The sequence below is a fragment of the Centroberyx affinis genome, unplaced genomic scaffold, assembly GCF_046629955.1.
Source record: "Centroberyx affinis isolate AG114_WGS23_722 - 3 ecotype Tasmania unplaced genomic scaffold, CSIRO-AGI_Caff_v1 ptg003720l_1, whole genome shotgun sequence".
Lineage (NCBI taxonomy): Eukaryota > Metazoa > Chordata > Actinopteri > Beryciformes > Berycidae > Centroberyx > Centroberyx affinis.
The window spans coordinates 121,071-148,780 of record NW_027281604.1 but is presented as its reverse complement, the minus strand read 5'-3'; the positions used below and the strand labels follow the sequence as shown (position 1 = coordinate 148,780).

At 41.0% G+C, this 27,710-nt stretch overlaps 1 protein-coding gene across 2 annotated transcripts in view; it reads left to right on the top strand.

The window, feature by feature from the left end:
- The window catches only part of npdc1a (neural proliferation, differentiation and control, 1a), a 31,810-nt gene extending 5,510 nt beyond the window's left edge, over nucleotides 1–26,300 (top strand). The window contains exons 2-9 of one of the 2 annotated variants that reach the window (XM_071540793.1): nucleotides 8,696–8,845; nucleotides 21,595–21,708; nucleotides 22,368–22,595; nucleotides 23,612–23,678; nucleotides 24,368–24,458; nucleotides 24,652–24,731; nucleotides 24,840–24,939; nucleotides 25,060–26,300. In XM_071540793.1, the coding sequence (XP_071396894.1) occupies nucleotides 8,696–8,845; nucleotides 21,595–21,708; nucleotides 22,368–22,595; nucleotides 23,612–23,678; nucleotides 24,368–24,458; nucleotides 24,652–24,731; nucleotides 24,840–24,939; nucleotides 25,060–25,131 (902 nt within the window). In that variant the 3' untranslated portion in view covers nucleotides 25,132–26,300. Of the gene's footprint in view, nucleotides 1–8,695; nucleotides 8,846–21,594; nucleotides 21,709–22,364; nucleotides 22,596–23,611; nucleotides 23,679–24,367; nucleotides 24,459–24,651; nucleotides 24,732–24,839; nucleotides 24,940–25,059 lie in introns of both variants that reach the window. The other variant, XM_071540791.1, reaches the window with a different exon arrangement.
- The last annotated feature ends 1,410 nt before the right edge of the window (nucleotides 26,301–27,710 follow it).

Here is a 27,710-nt window from a genome sequence, read left to right as displayed (position 1 = left end):
AAACAAACAGCTGCTCTTCATGCCCCATTTTCCGCCAAGCGTGGCAGAGGAATTTCACATGAAAAAGTCATTGCACCAGTTTCTCATGAGATAAAATCGACTGACACCTACGCAACACAGCAGCACCCTGTAACAGTCCGATAAGAGTTTCCAGGTATTTACTTGTCTAAGGCAGGGTCTGGGTTTTCTGTCTGTAGTCTGAGAATGGGAGCAGCCTGGATTGATACGGCGGCTTTTTCCACTGTGTTGTTAAACACTCAGTGAAAGGTGAAGGTGGTGCGGTCAAGTGGCTGAATAAGGATTTGTCTCTGTGACAAGAAGGTGCCAAATGACACTGAAACTCATTTGGGTTTAGCTTGTCACGGCCTGTCTGGTTCAAAGTTAGCGTCTGCACAGGTTTTAGAACGTGGCCAAAATAATTATTGGCTCCAAATATAATGTTTGCTGTATAGGAGGGAAACTTTTGCTTTTGTTTGCTGTTGTCACGCTCTACTACTGAAACTACATATGAATCCCAGGTGCACAAGATGTGCTCAGTATTGTTTAATTCTGCTGTTGAGCTGGCTAAGCTGGCAAAAAAAACAACACATTTCTACCTATCTACTCAACTCCTATTTCTTTCCCTAACACTAATCTATCATACAGGATCACTTTAAGATCACAGGACTGTTTTGTTAAATCTGGTGTTGTGGCATCATTGCTCTCTATTATACTCATTCTAAATTGCATTGGATAAAAGCATCAACTAGATGCCTAAAATGTAAATGGAAAATGTCAATATAGATGCAAACCAAACCATACAATACGTTTGGCATTGTTTGTTTTTATTTGTGTTTTTGCCATTTGAGAATATAAGGCAAGGTGGATAAACAGGAGTGTGGGGGCATAGCTGTGTGTATACTACATGTTCACACAAAAACACATACACAAATGCCACACATACACACACACACACACACACACACACACACACACACACACACACACACACACAGTCCTACTTATGTCACTTTTGGGGTATTTACATAGACCTACATTCATTTCCTGGAGACTTACCCTAACCCTAACCATAACCACTACTTGCCTAAACCACTGACCCAAAAATCAGCTTTTTACCAATTGGGGACACAGCTTTTGTCTCCAATTGCACAAGCCGTCCCCAATCAACTGGTCTTAAGTCTGGTGTGTGTCCCTGAAAGTGACTTAAGTCATACCCACACACACACACACACACACACACACACACACACACACACAGACACTTTATGCAGGTGTAAAGAGATGCTGTGACCTCCTATCCAGTAAAAAATCCTCACCAGTCCTCACCAGTGTTGCCACTTAATCTGGAGTGTTTGGCTTACATCCTGTATGCTATCAGAGGGTCAGGAAGCACGCACAATGGGGCCGCATGACCCTTCTGGCCTGCCCATTTCCTACTCCCTGTCTGTCTAATTCTCTCTCTCTCTCTCTCTCACACACACACACACACACACACACTCAGCTACAGATTGGGTGACATTTGCTGTATTCTATCTCAGAAGGAGCAAAGATCAACAGTGTCATGCAAGTTTGTGCGCGTGTCTAAGCATGTGTGTGTGATTTCATGTGTGTGTGTGTGTGTGTGTGTGTGTGTGTGCGTGAGAGAGAGACTCTGTGAATGTAGGTGTGCACAAGGCTGTGTGAGAATGCCACTGTTTGCTCCTCGGCCCTGCCTGGCAGAGCGGCTGCTGACTTCACAGCCTGGCAACAGCAGCAGCAGATGGTTGGTTGGTTAGTTGGGAAAGTCATTTTTTCACTCGGTCCAAGGACTACTTGCTGAGTCCCTGAGTTACATAATGTTTTTTCACACCTCCATTGTCTTTGCCGATACCGAAATGACCTGGCGTACTGCTGAAATATTTTCTCTAGCTTATTTTTCTGTCTCTTTCCAGCCTTATGTTACTTTCCTTCTCTCTCTCTCTCTCTCTCTCTCTCTCTCTCTCTCTCTCTCTCTCTCGCTCTCTCACTCTTGCTGGTTATCACACTCTCTCCATTTTTCTGTCTCTGGGTCTGGCTGTTGTTCTGTCTTTCTCTCTCTCTCTCTCTCTCTCTCTCTCACTCTCTCTCTCTCTCTCACTGTTTGGGCTCGCTAATTAGCGACAGTGCTGTGTGGGAGGCATGTTGACGCAAGGCCACCACCTATGGCGACTTGGCATTCACTTGTGTGGCGCCTTTGTCATAGCGGTAAATAGATTTGAGCGTTTTGTAGGATGCTGCCTTATTGTGACGAGGATCACGATGAGCATCTTTTAATGGTTCAGCTGTGCAGAGGGAGACAGGGCCACTGTGGAAGCACGAGTTCACTGAATTTGGTTAGATAATAATAACAGTGTGGTGCGGTTGTCCTTTCTGTCTGCTGGTGCAACAAAAGCATATTATTACAACTTTATATAACAAAAGTGTTTTTAAGATAACTGCTGCTGCTGATGTTCCTTCCCTGTTTCTCACTCACCTCTCTTTTTCTCACCATTCCCTTCCCTCACACTTTAATAATAAAGTGCTTACAGGTGTAGGTGTGTGTGTGTGTGTGTGTGTGTGTGTGTGTGTGTGTGAGCAGAATAATTATCGCTGTTCCTGAGGCTGCAATAGGTTCCACCACATTAACTTCCCACATGATGAATAGCAATGCTATACCGACCAATGGTACTCAGACTCTACAGGCATGTTAATGAAGAGTGCAGATGAAAAATAGGACACCCTGCTTTTCACACTTTCATAACAGTAATTAAATGCCTCTTTTTTTGTCTAAGACACCACTGATTCATTTATTTGGCAGGTATAGCACATTTCCAATTGCACTGCAAAAACTGACAAAGTTGTTAGGTTATTTTATCTTGTTTCCAGACTTATCACGCTTATTTTAGGATATTTACAATTTCACTATTAAGTGAAATTGTCTTGGAGAAAGCTTTTCTTCATTGATTTATGATGATTTCTTGAAAGAAGTCATGTTGGCATGTATCAAGTGAAATTTATTGAAACCAGCAGGATTATCTGCCAGTGTAGTGAGATCATTTGATTAAAAATATCATGAAATAAGATGATAGGTCTGGAAACAAGGTAAAATCACTTGACAACTTGTCATTTTAGTTGGCCTTTTATTGTGCATAATAACATGCATGCATATGTACACACAGGCACACATTTATTCCAAATTGATTCATGCTAATCACTGGTCATATAATAAGTCTCGGTCAAGGAGGCCGAGATAGGAGCGGGTCGTTTGATCTGTGACTTGATCGCAGTCATCTGTACCCGATCCGGTCCCGCCGCCCTTGATCTTCACACACTTACCTGATCAAAGAGTCGCAAAAATGAGCCAAGGAATAATTTGATGAAAGGACCGGTGGATGAGGGGAGGAGAATGAAAGGGGCCAGACAGGGAGAGGGAGCGGATGAAGCGAACGAGGAGGTTTAGAGGTTACAAAGGGCAGGAGACACGATGCCATGGCAATGTGTTTTGGAAGATAAAGTTCTTAAAAATTCAGCTCGGGCAGACTGGCAGGCCGGCTCCTGCGGCTCGACCTCTTGCTTGAACAGAGTTGTCAGCGGTGCATCTTGATTCGGCAATGTGAGAGTGATGTTGCAGGCAGCATAGATGGGTTTTTTTGGCTAGTTTTCTAGTAATATAGGGCAGGTCAACACTGCTATGTTAAGTAAGCCTTTTTGTTGGGTAACTAAGTGCTGGTTTCTCAGCATAACAGTGCTTATAGTTATAGAAGTAACCTGGGAAATCAACATCCTTTATGAAACAATGGGTTTATCTAACCCACATGTGTTGAATTGCTAAGATTTTATTAATTATAGGGTATTATGGGAAGATTGAATTCCTGATTAACTCATTTTTGATGATTTCTGTCTCTTTTGGCATTGGGGCGGGTTATCGGCACTTATCTCCCATTTGATTTTGATTCACAAGGTCCCAATTCGATATTGATTTGATTCAATATTGGTTAGATATTAAAGAAATTCTCTGAACTACACAGGGAAACCTCTATAATATGGTGCTTTAATTTAAAGGTTAATGTTTAACATTGACAATTGGAGGAGAGGAGGCCCGCTACAAAAAGTTTTGTGTAAATCTACACACATCCACTGAAAAACGGCATAGATTAAAAGATTGATCTCTGGATTTTAAGAATCAATATCAGATTGTCCAAATAAATGCAATTGATTGGAAAATCAATATTTTTACCCGGGCCTATTTGGCATTATTTATAATGTCAGGAGTTAATAATCACATTTTTTAAGATGGAGTGGATAATAAAGAAGCAAAAATATATTCAGGATGAGCAATTAGGCAGCAGGACCACAGCAGGAGGAGGAGACAAGCCTGCAGCCAAGCTGAGGCTCCAGCAGCAAAGCCCAGCCTGCAGGAAACATTCAGCAAGAATGGGGAGAGGAGGGGAGCTGCCAGAGGGAGAGCCAGTGGGAGACTGGCTTACAGAAAATACTGATTCACTCATTTTCAAACACATGCACACACTTATGGCATACACATTCACACAGACACGTGCACAAGGCTTTATTCCTCTCCTCCCTCACTCACCCACACACACACCTAACACACACAAGGTACCACAAGGACACGTCCGAGCAGAATAATCTATTTCCACAGTCACATGTTTCCTCTCTGTGGTCAGGTCACGGGGGTTGAGATAAAATGGGGATCAATAAAAACGTGGGAAGATCAGACGAAGGGTTTGAGATCCGGTGGGAAAAGAAAGAAAAGGCATGTGGCAGGTAAAAATAGAACAGAAGCCATGAAAGGTGAGAGAGAAACAGGAGAGAGAGAGTAATGGAGAGAGAGAGAGAGAGTGATGGAGAGAGAGAGAGAGAGAGAGAGAGAGAGAGAGAGAGAGAATAATCTTGGACATAATAAGGAATCAGGAGGCTCGGCTCGTCACACTCGTGATGTGGAGTAAGTTGGCAAAGAGGCAGAGGAGGTGAGACATCACTTAAACTTAGACGTGATGGAGTTGTTGCTAGGCCCTGCGAAGTGGGAAAGACAGACTGTGACTTGAAATAACTGCCATCAAAGATAGTCAGAGACTTGTCTATCTACATTAGTTCGTTTTTTGGCCATGTGATTCATGACTTGAGACATTTGCTTTTCTACGCACTTGTGTCAGAAACCGTGAACATGCCATTCACTATAGGCACAGGTATTTCACACAAATTAGAAATGCACATGCTCTCATATACCTAACCTCTCTCTCTCTACCTCTCTCTCTCTTTCTTTCCCTCTCTCTGTATTTTTCACACACACAGAAAGAAAAACAAAGCATCTCAGATTACAGATGCGTCACTCTGCTGCTCATTCCCTGAGGCATCAGTCTAATCAATGGCATAAAAATATGTGGACTTGTGTGTCTGTGTCCCTTTGGTGTATTTGTGATGATGTTTGGGTGTCCCTATATGTTTATGTGTGTGTGTGTGTTTTGGTGTGTGTGTATCTCTGTGTACATTTGTTTTGCTGTCTGCGCACACACTAGTGCATGCCAGGGTTGTAATACCCTGAAACAGTACAGCAACTTATCTAGAGTGGAGCAAGTCGAGTTGGGAATCTCTACTGATGTAAACTATCTATGTAAGTGGCCGTTGTTGTTGTTGAATGTAACTTCTCTTCCAGTTAATTTTCTTTTTCTTTCCCCTGTATCTAAACTCCCATCGGCTGTTGCCAGTGTCACTCTCAGATTTCAGTCTTGGTGAATCTTGGACCGCTTCACGCAACACAAACCCGACCAGACCAACCCGACTAGCCCAGAATATATACTGTATATATTTTTTTCTACATTTTTACAAGTTTTAATTTAGTACAGTTTTAGTTTTTTCACCATCTCGTTTTTATTTTTAACTTTTTTTACAACAGTGTTTTTAGACTCCTAGTTTTCATCTTAGTGTACGATAATAATCTTGGTGCGTGCAAAACAAACGTGTGTTTATGTGTACATAGGCACAAAAGCCAACACAATGTCTGTGTTTGAAGATCCTCCTCTCCTTGACTTACCCTACACAGATTGTAAATGAGTTCCAGTCCTCCATCCCTCCTCCATCTCTCCCTCCTGATGTTAGAGGCCTTGTTACCATGGAGGTTGTTATGTTTTCTCCTACAGCAATCTCCTGTTTTGTGTAATTCTCTTTTCTCTCTTATTTAACAGATTGAAAAAATCTAGTAAGAAAGGACCAAGGACTGCCTTTTCTTGTATGAAACAAACAACAACAAATTAAAAAACCCAGAAGAAACAGGAAGGTTTTTCAACCTTGGATGAAAAATGTGCCTCATAGCACCTAATTCAACATTCACTGGTTGAGATGTTCTGGTTTAACAAAGGAGATTGTCGGAGAATGAAGTGCTGTTTTCTTTTGACTTTCCTTTGAATCACAGGGTTTGCATGTCAAAAATGTCCCTACCCAGTTGAGCTTGACTTTTAGAAAAGTTTGAGTTGTAATGTTGTCACTGTTGTGCGTTTTTCTGGTGGAGGTTGAAGACTGGAATCCACTCAAGCACAATGCAAAGACTAAACAGCACTGGAAATCTTAGTCCTCCACTGTGAAAGTAAGGCCCGAAATATTTGGATGCTCATCATTTTCTCTAAGTAGTCAGAAAAACGCATGTGGACTATCTAAGAGTTAATCTGTTGTCCGGTGGGATAAGGCCTCTGCCAGAATGCCCTTCCCCTTCCTGTGTGTTTCCTGTGTAGCCACATCACAGAGCTAGTAATGAAAACACGCTAATGGAAAAATTTGGAGAAGCAGCAGACTTGTTTGTTTAATTCTGTGGAACATTTGAAAGATTTACAGATAGTTTGTCTAAAACATCTTCTGGATGTTCTAGTTTGTTTGCCCCCTGGCTGCGGCAAAGGTTTGATATTCCAAGCATGGCCCGCTGTCTGCAGTGAGCTCAGGTTGTTTGTTGTGTTTCTCTTTAAAATGCTTAGATAACGTCTGTAACTCTCTTAAATGGAGTTGTTTTAGCTGTGATCTGTCCATTTTCACAACACTCGTCTCATACGTGCTGGTTCCTCCACCAAAACAATTTTCACCCTGACACTATTCTGAAAGGGCAACGTTACAGCGCCCTGACGAGTGTGAGTGGTTTCAGAGATACAAACAACCCAGAGAGTGTTTTTTCCCCTCTTATCCCTCAGCGATAATGGGTTCTGCCAGACCTTTCTCCTGCGCTGGCCCAGGAGAACGGACTACCTAAGAGTTAACATGCAGGACAGACCCTGCATCCACTACCTTCCCAGCTCATATTGCCTTCTGTCTGTTATACCAGATTCATTACCTGCTGTGCTGTTCACCTTTAGCTCTCCCGCTGTGCTGCGCTGGGTTCATTATGCGTTCTGATACTGGCCCGGTGCTCTGCCTGCCCTCTCCTACCAAACACCCCTGCTGCGCTACTGTGACCCACTTCTTTCTGTGTGTGTATATCTCCATGTGCGTGTTTGTTGAAGCCAGCGCAGAATTATAGCCGGATGGCAAAGGCAAGAAAAAAACAAAAACAGTGTTAGGGGTTTGCTTTTGTGTCAAACCTGCAGAAATTGGGTTAAATGACTGTCTGACCTGATTGGAGGCAGATCTGTGTTAAAGGGTAGTTGCAAATACCTTTGGTTTAACCTACTTGGAGCAGTAGGCAGGTAGGGTTTGCCATATCAGGATAATTCAGATAGTGTCAGATAAGTTATCAATTACATAAAAGAATGCTAAATTGACTTTCAAACAGTGTGAACTTTGCAGTCCTACCTGGCCTCAGCCATCTGTTTCTCTTAAGCAGGTTACAACAAATGCTGAGAATTATTTGCAGATACTTTTTGGCCCAGGACTGACTGTAGAACCAGTGAAGCTGTCATGTCGTTAGCAGACCCTCTGTCCTAGGGCAACAGTTGTGTTTTTATTTGCTGTCTGCGTATGAGACAAAAGTGAGAGAGAGTGCATGTTGTAGCAAGCCAAAACAAACCATTCAAACTGCTATTTAAAAAGACGTTGACACATAAACACTGATAGATATAGAAAATGCACAATAGGCCCATGTCATGCAAAAATGTAAAGGAAGCTAGTACTTTGAATTAGTGCTGAAACAATTAATCGATTCGTTGATTGACAGAAAATGTATTGATTATAATTTTGATAATCGATTAATTGTTGTAGACACTTATCAAGTAAAAATACCAAACATTTGCTGGTTACAGCTTCACAAATGCTAACATGTGCTTTCTTTTCCCTGTTTCGTATCATTATAAAATGAATACTTTGGTTACTTGTGATGGGGATTTGTCATTATTTTTGACATTTTATAGATGATTAATCGATTAATCGAAAAAATAATCAATAGAGTATTTGATAATGAAAATAATCGTTAGTTGCAGCCCTAGTTTGAATAGCGAAACTGTAATCATGGACTTGGCCGATATAATTGTCAGTAACCTGTACTGTATGTACACTTTTTTAATAAGTTGGCAGTGGTGAGCAGCTTGGCTCCTTGGTCTTAATATGTTACACAGTACTTCATTCGGCACAGTCAAAGGTTTGTGATTTTACTGTCCAATCAAAAGCATCTTTTTTGTAAATCAAATGCAATCAGCCTCAGTCTGGTTCACAGTGGTGTGAACCTGGATATTAATGAAACTCCCCTTGTCTCTCTCTCACCCAGCTGGCAGTAAGTGTCCTCACCATCTAGACTGCGCCCGTGAGAGGCGCCACTTCTGCAAGTCTGGCTCCACCCACTGTGGTCCCTGTCTCACCCCATTGGAGGAGAACGAGGAAGGACGCTGTGTGATTAGGAGGAGGCACCATCCCCATGGTATGAAGAAAAAGACACATTGGCACACACAAACGCACACACACACACACACACACACACACACACACACACACACACACACAAGGGCTATGGCCAAGACCACCGTAATAGAGTCCAAGTCAAGTCCAAGACCAGGTCCAAGTCCAAAAGGGGTCGAGACCAAGTCAAGGCCAAGTCCTGAACAAGTCGAGTCCTATTCAGTTCCAAAATGGAAATAAGCAATAAACAGGGTATTTGCCTTTCTAAATGCAAAAATGGTAATTAGGACTTTCTTCATTTTCTCTTTATTTACCTGCCCAAGGAGCTATGTGTTAAACTCGTCAACATCCAGTGGCAGGACAAAAGTGCATTGGAATGCATGGAGCTAGCCAATCATTTGATTGGAGATTGGGTGAAAAAAATGCATGCTGTGCACCTTTTGAAAAATCATATGCTGATGAGAAGTCGAGTCGGTCTAGTGGCTGAGACCAAGACAAGTCTGAGTGTGTGTTTCAGTGCTGTAGCGCACACACACACACACACACACACACACACACACACACACACACACAAACACATTCCATTTCATTTGAGTACAGAAAAGCTGCAAACTGTAACTGGATTGATAATTTCAGACCGTTTCAGGAAGCAAAATGGGAACTGAACTGATACCGAAAGTCAGGGAGAGGGACAAGACACCTTTCCCAGAATTCCTTTCACTCTCACTCGCTCATTCACTCACCCTCCCTCTCTCATTTACTCCCATTCTTTCTCTGTTCTCCTTACATCTGTACTCCACATTCATTCCCTGTCACTCCCTCCTTTCTTTTCAGTTGATCCCTCTGTCCCGTTCCCCACATCTCTCTTTCTCTCTCCCTCTTTCTTTCAATTGCCTATCTATGCTGCGCTCTGCCTCTCCTTCCCTATCAGTCTTTACCCTTTTCCTCTTTTGTGTCTCTCCTCTCTCTCTCCCTTTCAGCCTCTCGTCTGTCTCCTTTAATTCTCTCCTTCTTTCCAGATCTCTTCTCTCTCTCTCTCTCTCTCGTCTCTCTGCCTCCTTGTTGTGGTCACTCCCTTCCCTTGCTCGCCTCTCCCTTGTTTTCCCGTTCCCTCCATCCATATCTCTGACAGCTATGGTGTGGTGCAGTCTGATCCTCTGTTTCTCTAATCCGCCCCTGCCCCTGCTGTCTGTGTAACACACACACACAAACACACACACACACAAACACACACACGCACACACACACACACACACACACACACACCGCCCCCGCACACGGACGGCTTTAATCACTCAGATGACATGCATCTCTCTCTCTCTCTCTCCCTCTCCCTCTCTCTCTCTCTCTCTCTCACTCTCTCTCTCTTGCCCTCCATCTCCATCACTCCCGATCCCACTTAATCTAATTTCATTCAGCAGAAGAGCCAAGCTGCAAAAATAAATCATGTTTTTCAGATTTACATGGCATCGTATCACAAGGCACGCATGACATGTTTCAGGACGGAGCTATGGAAATTAGAGAGAGAGATATAGAAATGTCCTGTGCACACATGTGAGTGCACTCTCTTGCCTCAGTTCACGTGTGTGTGTGTGTGTGTGTGTGTGTGCCTGTAAGTATTTATGTATGTGTTTCTGTGTGTGTGTGTTCTCTGCAGGATTAATAATTTAGCTGGGTCTGCAGCAGAAGATATAGACTTTGGCTTACATTAGTGGTGGCAGCATGAGAGCGGGAGAAATAAATGTGAGAAGGAATGGAGAGCAGAGGAGAGAAAGATCAATATCCCAGCATTCGAAAGGAGAGGGAATGTTTATTGCAATGGATCTGTAGGATGTTTTGATCATTAGTGTGTGGACTTCTCGTGTTGTTTGTGTGTGTTTTTGTGTGTGTGTTTGTGTGTGAAGGCTTGTACATTACATTACGTTGTGCTGTTGTGTGTGTGTGTGTGTGTCTGTGTGTGTGTGTGTGTGTGTGTGTGTGTGTGTGCATGTGTATGTGTGAGTGTGTGTGATGTTGTGAATGTGTTAGACTGTTGGCCTTGGTTAAGCTCCCTAAAGTGGTTACATAAACCTCTGAGAGATCAGCAGAACTCACTGATCCACAAGGGAAACCAACTCTCTGTCTTTCTTTCACACTGACATGCACACACACACACACACACACACACACACACAGAGGCTGGTGAAATGAACCAGATTACTAAAGTTCCCTTCTCTTAAATGTATTTGGTTTATGTGGTTTGTCAGGCGCACATCCTCAGTCGGTCTTCCAGCTAACGCTTCAGAATAAGACAAAGAGCTGCAGTCCAGTTGCTGCCTGAGTAGTTTGGGAGTGTAACTGACACCCAGTTACCCTCCTGAAGTCAGTTCTGTTATCAGTTCAGAGGAAATATGAAGGCTGTGGCTTCAGTGTATGGTTTGATTTTCTAAGAATAAGATTTGATGATGTATTTGATATGTATTTTTTTTGTGCTTCCTGAAGGCAAGAACAGTACTGTAGTTACTCGTGTTCATTATTATTAGGGATGCACTGATATATCGGCAGACTATCAGTATTGGCCAATATAAGCTTTAAAAAGCAATAATATCAGTCCGATATTATTTTTACTGCTGATATTTGGTCGATTATTTGGCCGATTGTGGACTGTGACCTTTTTTTCTAGGAATGTGTCACTTAATACGACTGTCAAATTAGCAACAGAATAAAACTAGTGTGATGTTTTGCTTAAAAAACGCTTAATTGTCTTAAGATAGGCCTGTCTGAAAAGCTTAACCTGTTGTGCACTTGCATTTGTACTTAGACTCTTACAAAAATGCATATCGGTATTATGATTATTATTATTATTTCACGTCTCCTCCTGCAGTTTTGATGCTACATAGATATTCATTAAAAAAAATCAGCCCACTGCGGGGCAGGGTGCTATTTCTCTTCTAAGCAATCCGTCTTGTATAGTTTTGGCAGATATTGAATTTTTATTGCTAATTTTGTCCCCTATTCACTTGAATGGGTAAGAATAGTGAGCAGAGCAGACCAGCAGGTGTTTACGTTACCCCACAAATGTCCGCTTGAAACAGTCACACACAGAGAAAAGTACTGTCTGTCTATATTTCTTCTCCACGTGACGGACACTGTCGGTTTTCCTGGACTGATGATCGATTTGTGTCAACATTTCCATCATTTCACCAGTGATTTTCATTGTGTGGGCCCTGAGTTGGCCCTTCTGTCTCCTTTAGCAATTATGTGAACACAGTCTATTGGATCAGATCGGATCACATCACGCATGGCCTGTCTGTCCTATCCAAACTGTGCCGTGGCGTGCCATCGGCTCGTCATCCAAATCCATTTCACCGTCTGAACCCACATCAGACTCCATCGGGTCTTCCTTCTGCTTCCTCTGGATCTGTTTCATTTTGTCAGGGTGTAGTTTAGAGTCAAGTTAAAGTACTACTAAAGTCATCTACATCTTCTTCAGGCTGTTGTTCTGAAGGCATGTCAGTAATCATGTAATGTGTGAAAATAGTTTAGATGGAGTTTTGATGGCGCTCACTTGGTCAATGAAAACAAAGCAAGGTATTCAATATTGGCTGGAGAAGGAGAGGGAGAGACATAGGGGAGAGACTCCAATGGAAGTGTTTGGTTTTTACTCTGTCATCCCTTTCCTCCTTTCTCCCCATTTTCTGTCACTCTGTCTCTCCACACTCCATTGCTTTTGTGTTTCTTCCGTAATTCAATCTGTAGTGCCCATCGTAACTACTAGGGATGTCATGATTGTCAGATTGGTGATGGGGGGAGCGGGCCGGCTGTAGGTATCGCTGTTCTGATTCCAACATACAGGACCAGGTGAAAGCATGGGGTCATTTACAAATGGTATCATATGGTTTATGACCAGGGAAACCAGATTCAGTCAAAATGAAGAATACTGAAGTGTCTACTAGTGTGTTTTTCTTCTGCATTTTTCTTCCCCCATATCACAATCTAAAAATGTGACTGTGGCGTATACTGTGGTCATGTGATGTGGAAATATTTGCTGGAGCGACTTTAGTGCTCATGAAATTGATGCACTCGTTTTTTTTACTCTCCTCTGCTCTTTCTCTTTGTTTTAATTGTTCATCCTTTGAGCGCAACTTTCCCTTAGAATAATTTTGTAGTGACATTAACTTGACGTAATAACCCCGGATGTGTTTCCACCCCATTTTTTTGTCAATTCATTCACACACACATACAGACAGTTGCTTCGTCAGCAAGCACACCCACAGTTTTCTTCAGAAAATGCACCTCATCTACGTTTCCGTCTAATTGTATCTCTAACTTTATCTTATCTTCAGTCTTATGAAGCCACATCCCAGCAAACCACCTCGCTGGTTTTGCAGCGCAGTCGAATATTCAGCTGTATTCTGTTCTATATCATAATAACAATAGCAATAATAATATAAAGCAGTTTTCCAAAGTTGTATATACGGAGAGAAATAACTACACAGAAGCTCCAAAAATCACAGAAGCCTGCTGCCAGAGAAAAAACAGAGAAAACCCTTTGTAAGAAGCTGGGTCAGAAAAGAATTGTGGCAGAGAAAAGATGCATAATTCAGTCTAGCAGCCCAGATGTGTTTGACTATGCATGACAGAGCCGCAGGATGCAAATATGGCCTCAAAATGCCATATTGGAGAAAAGCACTCCACTGTCAGGGTTCAAGACACAAGTTCAACACACACACACACACACACACACACACACACACACACACACACTGTAAATATACATGCAGTCTTTTTCTTTCATGCGTCCACCAAACAAGTCACAGATTTATGCACAGAAAAGTAACAAGGAGCAAATAGAAATAGAGACGAAGAGATACCAAAAGAAAACAATACACAAAGTGAACAGTGCTGAAAAAGATGCTTATCAGTGCTAAAAAACAGACATATTTTTGGAGGAGAACAACCAGTTAGCCAGGTGCACAGGTAACCAGCCATCACATAGAAGTGAAGTAACTAGAATATACATAGAACTACCTCATCTATTATGTGTTGCTCAAAGAAATGAGGAATCTGCCTTTAAGTAACTGTAGATTGCAAGAAATTAAACTATGATGAATGACAAAAAAACCTAAAAAAAAAGAATTTGACCCAGATTCACAGCAACAACCGTCAATCAATGTTGTGGGACATACATGTAAGAGAAAAGTATAGAAAAGTAGAAACACATAAGATGTCAAAGAAAAAAGCAAAGAATATACACATTTGATTAGCCTCTTAGTACTTGAACTTGAACTTTGTGCTCCTTACTATCGGTTGCGTGTAATGATGATGATGTAGGAATTCAAGCTTATTCTACTGTCGCACTGATTGGAAATTGCTGTGGACGGAGTCAGCTAAATGTTTAAAATTTGACTTTAGACTGTAAAGCCAGAGATGACGGCAAAGCACACAAGGTGAACAAGTAAGGCAGTGCGTTCTTTTCATTGTGTGTGTAGGACCTGCTTGTATTTGACATGGAGGCGTGCACTCCCATCGGTAAATACACTATGCCCAGAAGCCATGTCCTTTGTTCATTAGAAGGACAAACAGGCTGTGGAGGGCAGGAGTCTTTATACGCAGTTAAATACTGTATGTGCTAAAGGCAGGGCCCTCTCTCAGCCTCCATGTGTTTCAGCAGCCTCTCTCTCGCTCTCTCTCTCTCTCTGTCTCTCTCCCTTTCTCTTTCTCTCTCACACACATACACATGTATTTTCTATATACCATATATAACATTCTATGTTATATACAGAGTGATATAATTTGCTTGATATGATATTGATATGGATGGGAAATGGTCTGTTGAAGCACTGACACGGTGCTTTAAAGATGCATGAAGTAAGATTCTTCTTACTGCCCCATAGCACAAAGTGACCATAATATATCTACAGGAGTTTGATAGGGCAGTTAATCAATACCCCTGACTTCAACCCAATTCCCCCCTGCCTCTTTACAACTGCTCATCAAGCAGCCAGTGTTGCAACACGTTTCATTTTCAAGCCAAAAAAGCAAATGACAAAGAAGTATTATTTAGCATCGTGACATATTACTTCTTCACTACACGTTTCTGTTTGATCTCTGCTAGCGTGCTCGTCCTGCTGTGAAACTGACTTTTAGATTTCTGTCCTTCACAGGCTTCTGTGAGCTGTGACTTGTTGATGTTGTTGCAATTCCTTGGTCACCAGTAGAGGCCAGCAAAAGTCATAAATTGCTTATTGTCCCTTTAAGGTGCTTTACAGAGTTATTAAAAAAAGAGCTTGAATAAAACAGACTATAATAGCAAGGGCATGAAATGAGATCACAGTCAAGGTTTTTGGCCTTGACTGTGATCTTTGTCACCAGTAACAGGGTTATGTAAGAATATTGTGAGGTGCAACTAAATGACACACCTTTAGAGTCAGGCTGACTAGTTTCAACGTGTTGTTTAGTGTAGACTTTACACCCTAACTTAAGATTGAACGCACATTCAGCGGTGCAACAGGCTGCAGAACTCCAGCTGTTGAATTTGGGGATACTTGTTGCTAATTAGTTGCATTTTAAATCAGATAGAATCAAGACATCACAGCAGTCCAGTCTACTCTTAATAAAACATTCATTAGTTGACCAGCATTAGTCTGTTAAGAGGATTGCCACACTTGAGCAATGCAAATATGATTAAAAAAAAAGTAGATTTTGTGACATTCACAGGCCGTCAGCTCATTATTGAAAATCCATTTAATGTGTGATCTTTTTTTTTACCTCTATCGGTTTGCATTCTAAGTGCTAAAAACAAGCTAATCTCTCAGTGCTGTCAGGAACATGTATCAGTGGCCCTTTCCATTGAAGTGAATTCAAGTGAAAAAGAAGCCGCTGCTGTAAAGATTTGTTACCAGCGGCGCGGACACACAGCATAATCGGTGCTTCAAAATTGAGATCAGAGTCAATGACTATGTCTAGGTTTTTGGCCTAATGATTTGTGTTCTGAATCACAACCCCGTAGTTTCTCTGTGGGCTTTGTCACCAGCAACAGGGTTATGTAAGAATATTGTCACGACTAAACTGGAGAAATGTTTGAGCCATCCAATCTTGTAGGTTTGCTTGGGGTGCCTAAAGGGCAAAGTGAGAAACAAAAAGAAAATATGAGAGAGAGAGAGAGAGAGAAAGAGAAAGAGAGAGAGAAAGAGAGAGAGAGAGAGAGAGAGAGAAAGACAAGGAGAGACAGAGAGAAAGACAGGGAGAGACAGAAAGAAAAAACCAAACAGAGACTCTTATGTGGAGGGCTATCTGTTTCACTGTCTGCCTGTCTGATGTCACCTCTTGACTCGCCTTTATGAATCAAACTATTATTCTGCTGCGGCTGTGTTGTTGCTGCTTGAATCACCGACCTGACCTTTGAGAAGCGACAGAGTAATGCATTAGTATCAGATTTCTCTGAAATGGGTCTTAAATACTAAAAGCTTTTCTGTTGACTTTGTCTGTATTGTGTAGGCAATTAATAGACTTTGATCCAGAGCATTCGGAATTAGATACTGACACCGGCAACTGACAGACTTTCGACAGCCAGAAAACTTGAGACACAAATGAGAGTGAAACATTTACTGAGTTTATTTTAAACGTTAATTCTCAATGGTTTATTATAGAACTATACATGCTGTGGAGAGGTGTGTTTCTATTTAAAATACTAGATGAAAGGCAAATGGGACTTTATGGATGTTGACTGAACTGAGAACCTGCCTGGTCAAAAGGGTTGTCAAGAGTTATCAGAACAATTAAACATTTTCTTTATTGACTCAAAGCACTACAGTCAGGGGCGACCGACTGTTTGAAGGGGCTGGGAGGATATAGTTTACTGCCAAAATTACGAGGTACATCACCTTTATTAACTTTGGGGGCAAAATTGAGCGAAAATTGCATTTTAACTGTCTGCCACCCCCTTATGAAATCTGTGAACACACTATCTAATAAACTAGATATGAGTCTCTGTGTATACTGTGACCTTTCTTTCCATTTCCTTTCAACGTAACCATCTTGTAGACCTTTCCTCAAGTGTACAAGGAATGGAAACACTTTAGACTACCAGGGATCTTTACCTTTTTCAGATCCCAGAGTTTTAACACCATATTGTTGTATGTTTCCTGACTCATAGGATAAGATTTTAGAGAATTTGAATATGGACTGGCAGGCAGACCGGCCTGCAGAATAGTCATATTATTCTTTCAAGTAGGTTCTTTAGACCCTCTCTCTGTCTGTCACTGCTCTCTCTCTTTCTCCCTCTCTTTCCTGTCTGTCTCTTTTCTCACTTCTCAGTTTCTCTCTCTCTGTAGGCCTTGTCTCACTTTCCCCACAAGAGGGCAGCAGGAGACCCTGAATACAAATTGATCAATGGATAATCTATGGATATGACATCTGAGGGTTTACACAGTGTGAAGAGGCACTGTGCTCAGTTTCAAAAAGTTTGTCCCTTCGTCACTAAAAAGTCAACATGATGACATATCGGTCTATGTGACTCATATCAGATATCTGTTGATGATAGCATCTTCATTAGTAGGAATCTGTCTGGCCTTCTTAATAGTGAATAGGGAGCTGGAGTCTGTGGTTTGATTAAAAATAACAAGATGCGCTCAAATAAAACAAAGCGGTGGATATTTGATATATTTTGTCAGGGGAGACGGGATATCGATCACCTCCATTAACAGTGACCTCACACAGAAAAAAAGGGAGGTCAGTGGTTTGATAAGAACTAAAGCAAAGCCTCATGGTTTTGGATCAAGAAAGATAATTTTTTTTATCTCTAGCAAGTCCCTGAATCTAATGTCTGTGAGGATCCAGACTAGCATGGCTAACACTGTTATACCAGATGTGGCTAATAAGCTATAGCCTTCTGCTTTACCTTGATATTGGAAGGATTATTGCCTGGGTTGTTTGTGAATGCAATCATGACAAGTTGTTTTTTGGCAAATAGCACAAGAGGCTTTAAAAGAATATAGTGAAAAAAAAATACACAAAGTCTAATCTGAGCCCCCTGAATGCATTTAGATTTTCCAAAGATGAGAGTTTTTGCTTTTGGTGTGGTCGTGTTTTAGTGTTATGATGCATAATTACATGAGAGTATCAATGAGTGTAGTTAAATTAGTAATCCACCCAAAAGCATATATTTCTCTGATCTAGGGAAGTTAACTGAATTTGTGAGCATTCAAAAGCGCTCATAACAGGGTGAAGAGATTTGGTGTCACGGGGAGGTGTGGTGAGGACCCAAATGCAGGACAGCGAGGCAGGTGGTGATCAAAACCCCAAGACTGGGTGTTTACTGGTACAGGTAGCAGGTGACACAGGAAACCAAAAACGAGAGCGCTTCACACAAATTCACACACAGAAGGCAATGATCCGACGAAGACTGACTGGGGAACATACACATGGGGGGTGATTACAAATGAGACACAGCTGGGGCAGACAGGAAACATGGTACACGTAGAACTAAAAGAACTAGACAGGGAAACATAATACACAAAGAAATACAAAACCTAGACAAAGAACAAAGGCAAAATCACAACCATGACATTTGGACCTTGTGGCCATAAATCCTGAAAATTGCACAGCATCTTCAAACTCTCCTGTCAGTTGTCAAAGGGCAGCTGAAGGAGGTGTCTCTTAATGATAACACAGATGAGATTTATTTCTGTCTTTCAGAGAGACTTGCTCAAGTGTTCAAGTGCACAAATGTAACCCCACCCCAAGGACTGGATTTTACTCCAAACTCCACAAACTAATTCAAATCTGGGAAAGACTACTTTTAGTTTTTGTACCCCAAAAGCCTGGAACGAGCTGTAAAGGACTTTGAATGTCGATACCCTCCCATCACTAAATTTAAACATCTGGTTTTAAATCTGTCAGAGTTCGAATGTAGCCTATGTTTTTAAATAATGTAATTAATACTGTATTGACTTGTTTCATTTTGACGGTGATTGATTGACTTTATTTGATTGTTGTTGTTGTATTCTCAACTGCAAGGTAAATGAGGTTCATCCCTCAATGTACCCCGAGAATTAAATAAAGGTTGTAATGTAATGTAATGTAAAAAATCGTTGTAAATAATAGGGACAAGATTTGTGAAATCTGCTTTAGTTACATTTGTTTTTTTGTTTTTTTTGCTAAATGTAGCATGATTTGTAGCTATCAAGAGAAAAAGTTGGGGAAGGACGGCAGGAAAAGAGTGTGTGTGCGTGTGTGCGTGTGTGCGTGTGTGTGTTGTTGTGTGTGTGGTTGGGGGAGGCAGAAATGTGAATGGTTTTTAAGTGGGAAAAGAGAATGGCACAGATGTGTGTGAGCCCTTGTCCCTGTTGAGTTGTTTAGTGTTTGTTTGTAGTACCCAGCTGCCCCCCGGGTGCCTCTCAAGGGGTTATGGGTCATTATCAAGCTAGTGACAAAACTCTCTTACACAATGAGAGGTGTGCGTGCTTAGTCAGTGTGTGACAATCTGCTGACGATTCACACACACACACACACACACACACACACACACACACACACTGACAACTTTTGACGACTTTTTTAAGTGAATTATCTACTTCGGCTTCAGTGGGATCCTCTGCTCTTTCATATAAACAGACGCTCGCTGCTCAAAACAGCTTTTCATCCATTCTTACATTTTTACCTGCAGATCCTAAATCAAACCATCATCAAATCATCATTACAAATTGACACCAACACATAAGCAAATCTCTCATGTCTTTTATATTTTTCCTGTAAAATTTAAAGCTATATTACCACACAAGGCAATAGTGCTGAATCGATTAGTTGTTTAGTCGCTCGTCAAAAAAATAATCTATTATAATTTTGATAATCGATTAATCTTCAAGTAAAAATACCAAACATTTGCTGGTTACAGCTTCACAAATGCTAAGATTTGCTTGTTTTTCTCCGTTTCATATCATTATAAAGTTAATACTTGGGTTTTTTTTCAGCTGCTGGTCAGTCAGTTTGTGGTCAGTTTGAAGAATTACTTCGGCCTCTGGTAACTTGTGATGGCAATTTGTCATTATTTTAGTCATTTTATAGACTAAATGATTAATCGATTAGCAAGCACCGGGGTTCTTGCTGCTTACTGGCACTGTTGGAGCACTCAACCACCTGCAAAGTGCAGATGGTGCAGCCCGCCTCCACAGACACCTGCCATGGAGCGCACTAAATGGCCATTGATGGAGGGGGGTAAGAAAATAACAAAGCAGACAGTGAAAGTGCTGGCACATCATATCACACACACTAGCTCAGCCAGATGGCCAGCCTTCTGGAGTGAGAGGCAACACTGTAATCATTAATGTAATGTAGCTGGATGTAATAATGCATATAATTATACATTTGTTTGGGTAAATAGACTGGCAATATACGTTTATTTTTCACACTGGTTTTAACATGGATACCATATAAAGCAAATTTGTATGTATGACCAAGGATGTTGAATGGATGATATTTTTGCATTGAATTGTGCTGATGAGGCATGAACTGGAAAACATACTTCTCATGTTGAGCACCTTTTAACCCACTTTGACCTTTCTGTATTCTCAACTTCTGTTTTGTATTTGAGTAACTCGCTACTTTTCCAGGTTTGAGTGGAAATACTGTCATCCATAAAATGTCAAAAATAACGACAAATGCGTTACCAGAGCCCAAAGTGATTCTTAAAATTGTTTACTTAGTCTGACCAGCAGCCAAAAAAACACCCAAAGTATTAATTTTATAAGGACATGAAATGGATAAAAACAAGCAAATCTTAGCATTTGTGAAGCTGCAATTTTTTGGGCATTTTCTTGATAAATGACTATAACGATTAATCAAAATTAATCTATACATTTTTTGCAGAAGACTAATCAATTAACCAACTAACCGTTCCAGCACTATTTTCAGATATTTTATATATTGCAGGGTAACTTTGTAGGGGCAGATAGGACATTGATCACCTCCATTAGCGGTGAGCTGTGGGATCTATTGTGTGTGTGTAGGCAGTAGAGCCCAGTGAGGCAGGGGCTGGGCTGATTGCTCCTGCCCCCTGTGGTGCTTCCTCCCCTGGCCACACACACACTGTGAGCCCCGGTCGCCCTGGAGACCTCAGCCCCACTGCAGGAATGTGGCTAACTGTCTGGCCCACTGGGCTGTTAAACAACGCTTTAGTATTGTCTCCCGTTTTACCAGGTCCCAAACAAACAGCACACACTGGCACACTCCCGGTCCGTCACACCAGAGTCAAGGCCCTGAAACACACACATGAAGAGCTGTACGCATGTATCCTTGGCTAAACCACTTGCATCTCTCTCTCTTTCTCTCTCCCTCTCTTTCTCTCACTCACACACAGACACACACACACAAGTTCCTACAGGCATGGAAACACTGGAAAAGTTTGACTAAACTACCCAAATATCAAAACCAAGTCCCAAGAAACAGTTGTGTCTTGCCTAAAGAAGGCGTTCAAATTAGCTGTTTACCAAAATAATATGACATTTGGACTTGAAGATGCTGTCAGATATCGGTCATGGAAAATGCCTTAGCGATGGAAAATTCCTTAGAAGTTATGGACTTTGACTTGAAGATGGAAGATGATATGATATGAATACTCCCCATGGCTGCAATTCTTTTTGTAGCATTGCCGCAGCATGTGCCAGGTGGTAAATGTTATGTACATTGGGTTCCCTGTTATGTTTTATTTGGAACTTGCTCAGAGAAATTCATAGCGACTTTGATTAATGTAGCATTGAAGCACTGAAACTCTGAATCTTGTGTGTCCTCCAGGCGGCAAAACGACGTTCTACCCTGACCTGGATGAGGAGATCGATTACCTTCACTCTGTTATCGAAAAACAGGAGGTGTCAGAGATCAAACCAGCAAAACAATCCAGACAACATGGTGAGAGCACAGAGAGCGATCTGAAGACAGAAGTACAGCAGCACTACACAGTCAGATCACCTCTTGCTTTAAGTTTGGGAAATGTGTGTTTTACCTCAATTTCAGGAGTTCAGTTCTAATGATGAATTAATAGATATTCGTCTCCATCAAATATTAATGTAATCTTTCCTCATGGTAGCTTTTGTGCTTTCCTCTCTGACTTTGACTTTGACTCTGTTTCTGTCTCTCGCTCTCTCTCTCTCTCTCTCAAATTCAAATATGCTTTATTGGCATGACTGTTAAGATACAATGTTGCCAAAGCAGTATGGGCTTTATAGTCATACAATGTGTCATACATACAGTATATACATACAGTCATACATTGTATCAATATTCACATATGATGTATGAATATGTGAAGATTGAATAAGAAGGGAAAAAAAGAAAACTTAAGTCACAATATTTTAAGTTAACAAAATAGTAAAATATATTGTCTCATTTACAGTGTCACATATATTTACAGTCAATATATAATGTTACTCTTGAAAGATGCAAAGCTGATATATATTTACCAGCTATAACCATGGTATCATCTTCCTCTCCCTCTCTCCCTCTCTCTCTCTCTCTCTCTCTCTCTCTCTCTCTCTCCCTCCCTCCCTCTCCCCCTCTCTCTCCAGCAGTCACCTCCTCCCAGACAGATGTTAAAATCCAGCTGGATACTCCCAAACAGAAACAGAGGAACCAGGGCCATCCTTCAGCTGATGTCCTGCCCGCCGCCACTCAAGCCCCTCCCCCCTCTGTCTCTGCCCTCCTAAACACTCCGACCCAGCAGCCCAGGACCACTGGGGTCGAGAGCAGAATTGGTCCCATAGCTGTCCCAGTACCCAACAAGGACAGCATCATTATCAGTGAGTATGGGTTTGTGTCCTTATAATAATAACAATAATCATAATCATAATAATCATACCAATCATAATAAAAAAACATGATTTATATAGCATGTTTCAAAACAAAGTTACAATGTGCTTCACAATGAAGAGAAAAAAATAAATAAATAAAAGATGAGCTACCAAAAATTTTTTTGTTATAACAATATCATATATACAAGAAAACCAAGACAATAAAAAAATAGGCTACATTTAAAATGAAACACCAAGAAAAAATACCAAATAAGAACAACACAGCAAATTATAAGAGGGTCTTTTCAAAAAAATAAGTTTTACGATTTAACACAATAACAAGCACAATAGCAGCAAGCGACCAGATGCCCGCAGTCCTATGCTTTAATTCAACTGCTATACTGAAATGACGTCCCTCACTTAACTGCACCCCGAAAACACAACAGGCACCCTGATGGTACCTGATGGAGAAACCGCTGGGTGCTGCTACAAATACATACATACATACATGTTGTAAACAGATGATGGATACAGTTTTAGATCCAATGCTCTGCTCTCTTCAGGACATTTCATTCCTCTGTGTCATTTCGTTCATTCCTCATTTTGTATCATGCAGTCGTGGAAGAGTATGTTTACCGCCTGGATGTTTGTCAGCTGGGTTTTCTGACTCCCCCTTTGTATTTTCTATGTTTTCCAACGCAACAAGCTTTCATTTGTTCCCTGATGTGTTAATCTCTCTTAAGTTGCATGTCATTTGACCCAGTTTTACCAACCGCAGCATGCAGCCTTTTTGATGCCAGTGTGCACAGTTTGAACGATGACTACGTGCTTAACAGGGTCAGGATACAGTGTAACAGCTGTTTATGAGTAAATGAGCTATAACATAGTTTTTCTTTCACCTTGGCGCCCATAATAAATGGGTCAGTCAAGCAGTTAGTCAGTCATCTGACCCCCTCCACTAATTCTCTGCCCCTTTATATGTTGTGTCCCCCCTCCTTTCCCTCTGTTTTTGTCTCAATCTGCAGTTATGATCACCTTGAGCGTCGTGGTCGGCACTGTGGCAGTGATCCTGGCAGCCGTCTTTTTCGTCAGGTAAGACTGGACAGCTATAGTCATGAGTACGGCAAGAGAATGGTAAAGTTAGTCTGTTTCTCTGTTGAGTGATCTACAGTGTTTTATGGATTTCACTTTATATCAAACGATAAATATGATACAAGAGAACAATCTGACACTTTGTGGTAAGGAGTCTTTGTTGGCCTGCATGATAAAACAAGCATGTAACAGCAAAAACTGAACTCTAGTTTGAAATTAAGCAAAAATCAGAGCTCATGTTGTGTGATGTGATACAAAGTAAATATAAGTGGGAGTTAAGTGATTTAACTGGCATGAGGAAGGGTCAAACTTTGAATAGTGCAGCCCATCCAGCTTGCTAAAAGATCAATCCATCCATCCATCCATCCATCCATTTTATAGCTGCTTAAGTAGTGCTAAGAGATATCAATCAAAATATTATACCCTGGAGTGCTGGTTGATTTAGTTAAATATTTTGGGCTGTTTTGAGCACATATTTCATAAAAAAATTGTCATTTTTCATTTCATGGTGTTGTTAAATCCCATCATTTTATCTGTAATGATTTCATTTTGCTGGCCCTGCTAAGAAAAGCTACTTCCACTGCCTCAAAAAGTTGACCATCTATCAGTGACTTTGAATTTAAGGCTTAGTAAGATTATTAGAGTCCTCATGTCATGCCAGAGACTCAGATTCTTGGTTCCCCCTACAGGTTGCAGAAAGAATCGCATCTGGCCCAGAAGGTGGACTACCCCGCGTTCGGAGGGGGGGGGAAGCCTCCTGCCACAGCCAACGGCACCTCGGTATGAAACAGACTTTTCTTCACCCCACTAACTGCTAGACAAAGAAACTGGATTCTTATTGGAACTTGCTGTGTTTCCCATTTCTCGTTTCCCTTCAGCAACAACCACAGAATGTGTGTATGTGCACCATGCATCTGGGTTTCTGTTCTCTAATGCATCATGTTTATTTCCATTTCTTTTGTTTTCTCCTCAGATGGGTGATAAGACTCTGGCCCAGAGTGCTCAAATGTATCACTATCAACATCAAAAGCAACAGATGCTCTCAATGGGAAAGTGAGTCTTTCACTCTTCCCCTTTCTCTGTCTCTTCTTAATTTCTTCTGAACACACACACACACACACACACACACACACACTCTAAACTTGTGTGTCTTTTTCTCAGACACAAACCAGAACAGAAAGTCCCTGACTCCGAGGCCACATCAGATGAGGAAGAAGTGGGAGGGGACTTCACGGTATACGAGTGCCCTGGACTTGCACCGGTGGGTTGGCACACACACACACACACACATTTGCAAACACATATGCAAAGACACACAACACTTATAAATACTGTTTTTTGTTATTTGACCAAGAATTCATTGTTCTTCCCTCCTCGACAGACGGGAGAGATGGAAGTGAAGAACCCTCTGTTTGATGACTCGACTATACAATATCAGGGGAATCACAAGTGAATGCTGTACACTTAACATACACACACACACACACACACACACACACACACACACACACACACACACACACACACACACACAAGCCATTCCTTGTACTCTGGAAGAAATCAGAATAAATGGAGGATCCTGGCAGAGGATTAGGTGATAGAGGGAATGAATGAAGATGATGAGCCAAGCCATCTAAATGAAGCGCTTCTGGCTTCTGTCTTACCTGGTTGTTTTCTTTTAGGCTGTTTACTAAATCTGCCCCCAATACTGCTTTTAATAGAGCCTGTGTTAGGCCCTTTGTTATTTTGTTTCTGACCATTCCTTTGTTTTAACATAAAACTTTTCAGTCATCCTAGATATGTTTTCATTGTTGTTTTGTCTCCTTTGAATGTTATATTCTCTGTTAAGGTGTTGCCCTCGCTTGCCTTTGTCATTTTATTTAATTTTTGCAGCTATTTCCCAAAGCCTCTTTTGAATGTGATACAATAGCAGACATATGCACAACTCACAAATACACACACACACACACACACACACAAACACAGACAGACAGACAGACAGACACACACACACACACACATACACTACCAAGTTGCAAAGCAGGTGTCCTCTTTTGTCATGCATAGCTAGTAGCTAAACCACATTCCTTATAGAAACCCAGGAAATATCTAAAATCACATATCTGTGATACCTCTTTAAAAAACTCAGCAACTCCCCAACACAAGGTTTTGCATTGAAACTGTTACCATTGGTGTTGCAGATTTTACTTGTTATCATATAAAGTGCACATATAGATTCTAAGAATATATAAATTATGAAAATGAAGTACTTGATGATGTCTACTGCATGGTTTGACTGTGATGTGTTTGAATCATGACAATGCTTTGATAATTCATTCTGCCTCCTGTATGTATGCATCCTATTGTTGGAGGAGGCATGTAAAAGTGACTTGCAAACACTCGAATGACATTTTGGAGATAGACTATATTGATGGATGCGTAGGTGGTAAATATTACTATCTAGTATTGTCTCTTTTTCCTCTCTCAGTAATCTTCCTGTCAGTCCCGAGTTAACCTAGTGCTGCGACATGTACATACAAAGAGTGAAAGTGTTCACTTTTTATAGATATTTGTACATGCAGACCCAAGGATTGAATTAAACCTTTTTACCACACGTGAAAATGACTTTAAGACTTTTCTTCTTATATTTGCCATGTTATGAACACAATAATAATTTAATAATACTGCTTGCATGTGCAGTATGATAGGACTCTATAGTAATTTGTGTATAGTGACGTCAAGTTTAGTGAACATTTGCATGGTATTCTGTACAATTTGAGTAAAATGTTGAAAAATTGAAAATATGAGGGAGCACTGCATAAGGTGATGAAGGAGAAAGAAAGAAAAACAAAGAAAGAAAGAGCTTTTAGTTGTGATAAATAACATGGACAGAGTAATGGACAGAATACCAGAAGCTGGTTTGATATTAGTTGCACTTTGTGGGTCAGATATAACAATCTCAGATCTATCACTATTAGGTTAAAGAACGTTTTGACAAGTAAATATCAATACTACTTGTATCAATGGGTTTTACAAGTAAATACAGCTGTTCATCATAAGCATAACAATGAAAACAAATATGTCTATATGACAAAGTAACAGATAAGGATGCAATCAATTGGTATTGTGTGAAGGATTTTTTAGTCTGCAGAAGAGAGAAAATATGTCTGCTGAATAGAGAGAGGGTAGAGTCACAGTTTACACACTGAATGAGGCCAAGACTACAGCAACAAAACAAGTTTCCATGACAGCAACACAGACGATTGGCAGCAATAGGACAAACACTGGGACATGGGATATTTACTTTTGGTGAAACCAGTTTCAAACAAATGTCAAGCAAATATTCAAACAAATCAAAGACGTAAAACACAGTTTAAGTGTAGTTTAATTTTATTTATATAGCGCTATAAAAAATAAGGCAATGTCTGTACCAAGGTGCTTTACAGAGATGCAGGAATATACACCCACATACACAACTATAACACAGAGGAGCAGATAAAAAGAGCAAACACACACACACACACACACACAATCAATAGAGGGCGTAGATACAGGCATAAAAACAAAGCAATTGGAAAGGAATAAAGCACAACACATGAAATGCACTAATGCAATAAACACTGGACCTCTGTCAGTTCATTGTGCTATTCCGCAGAGCTTGACAAAATGAGGGTATCCTTTAAGCTATCTATTAAAAAATAATAAGGTATTTGTTTAGGGGAAACAGATAAGACTCCTCTAAGCATTCCCTTTCTCAAATACTCCCCACACAACCCTTCACTTGCTCGCTGTCTCAAGCTGTTCCCGACTTTCTGTATGGTTTTGGTGATCCTGTTTGACCTCGTTTTACCTTCAGGACATGGATGACTACACCCAGAAAGTCTGTGTGTGTGTGTGTGTGTGTGTGTGTGTGTGTGGGAGAGGGAGATGGGGAAGGGGGGTTGGGGGGGTGCAGAGAGAATGCTTGCATGTACCTCTGTGTGGGTTTTGTGTATGTGTTTGTATGTCCGTGTGTGTAGGGGAGGGGATGGG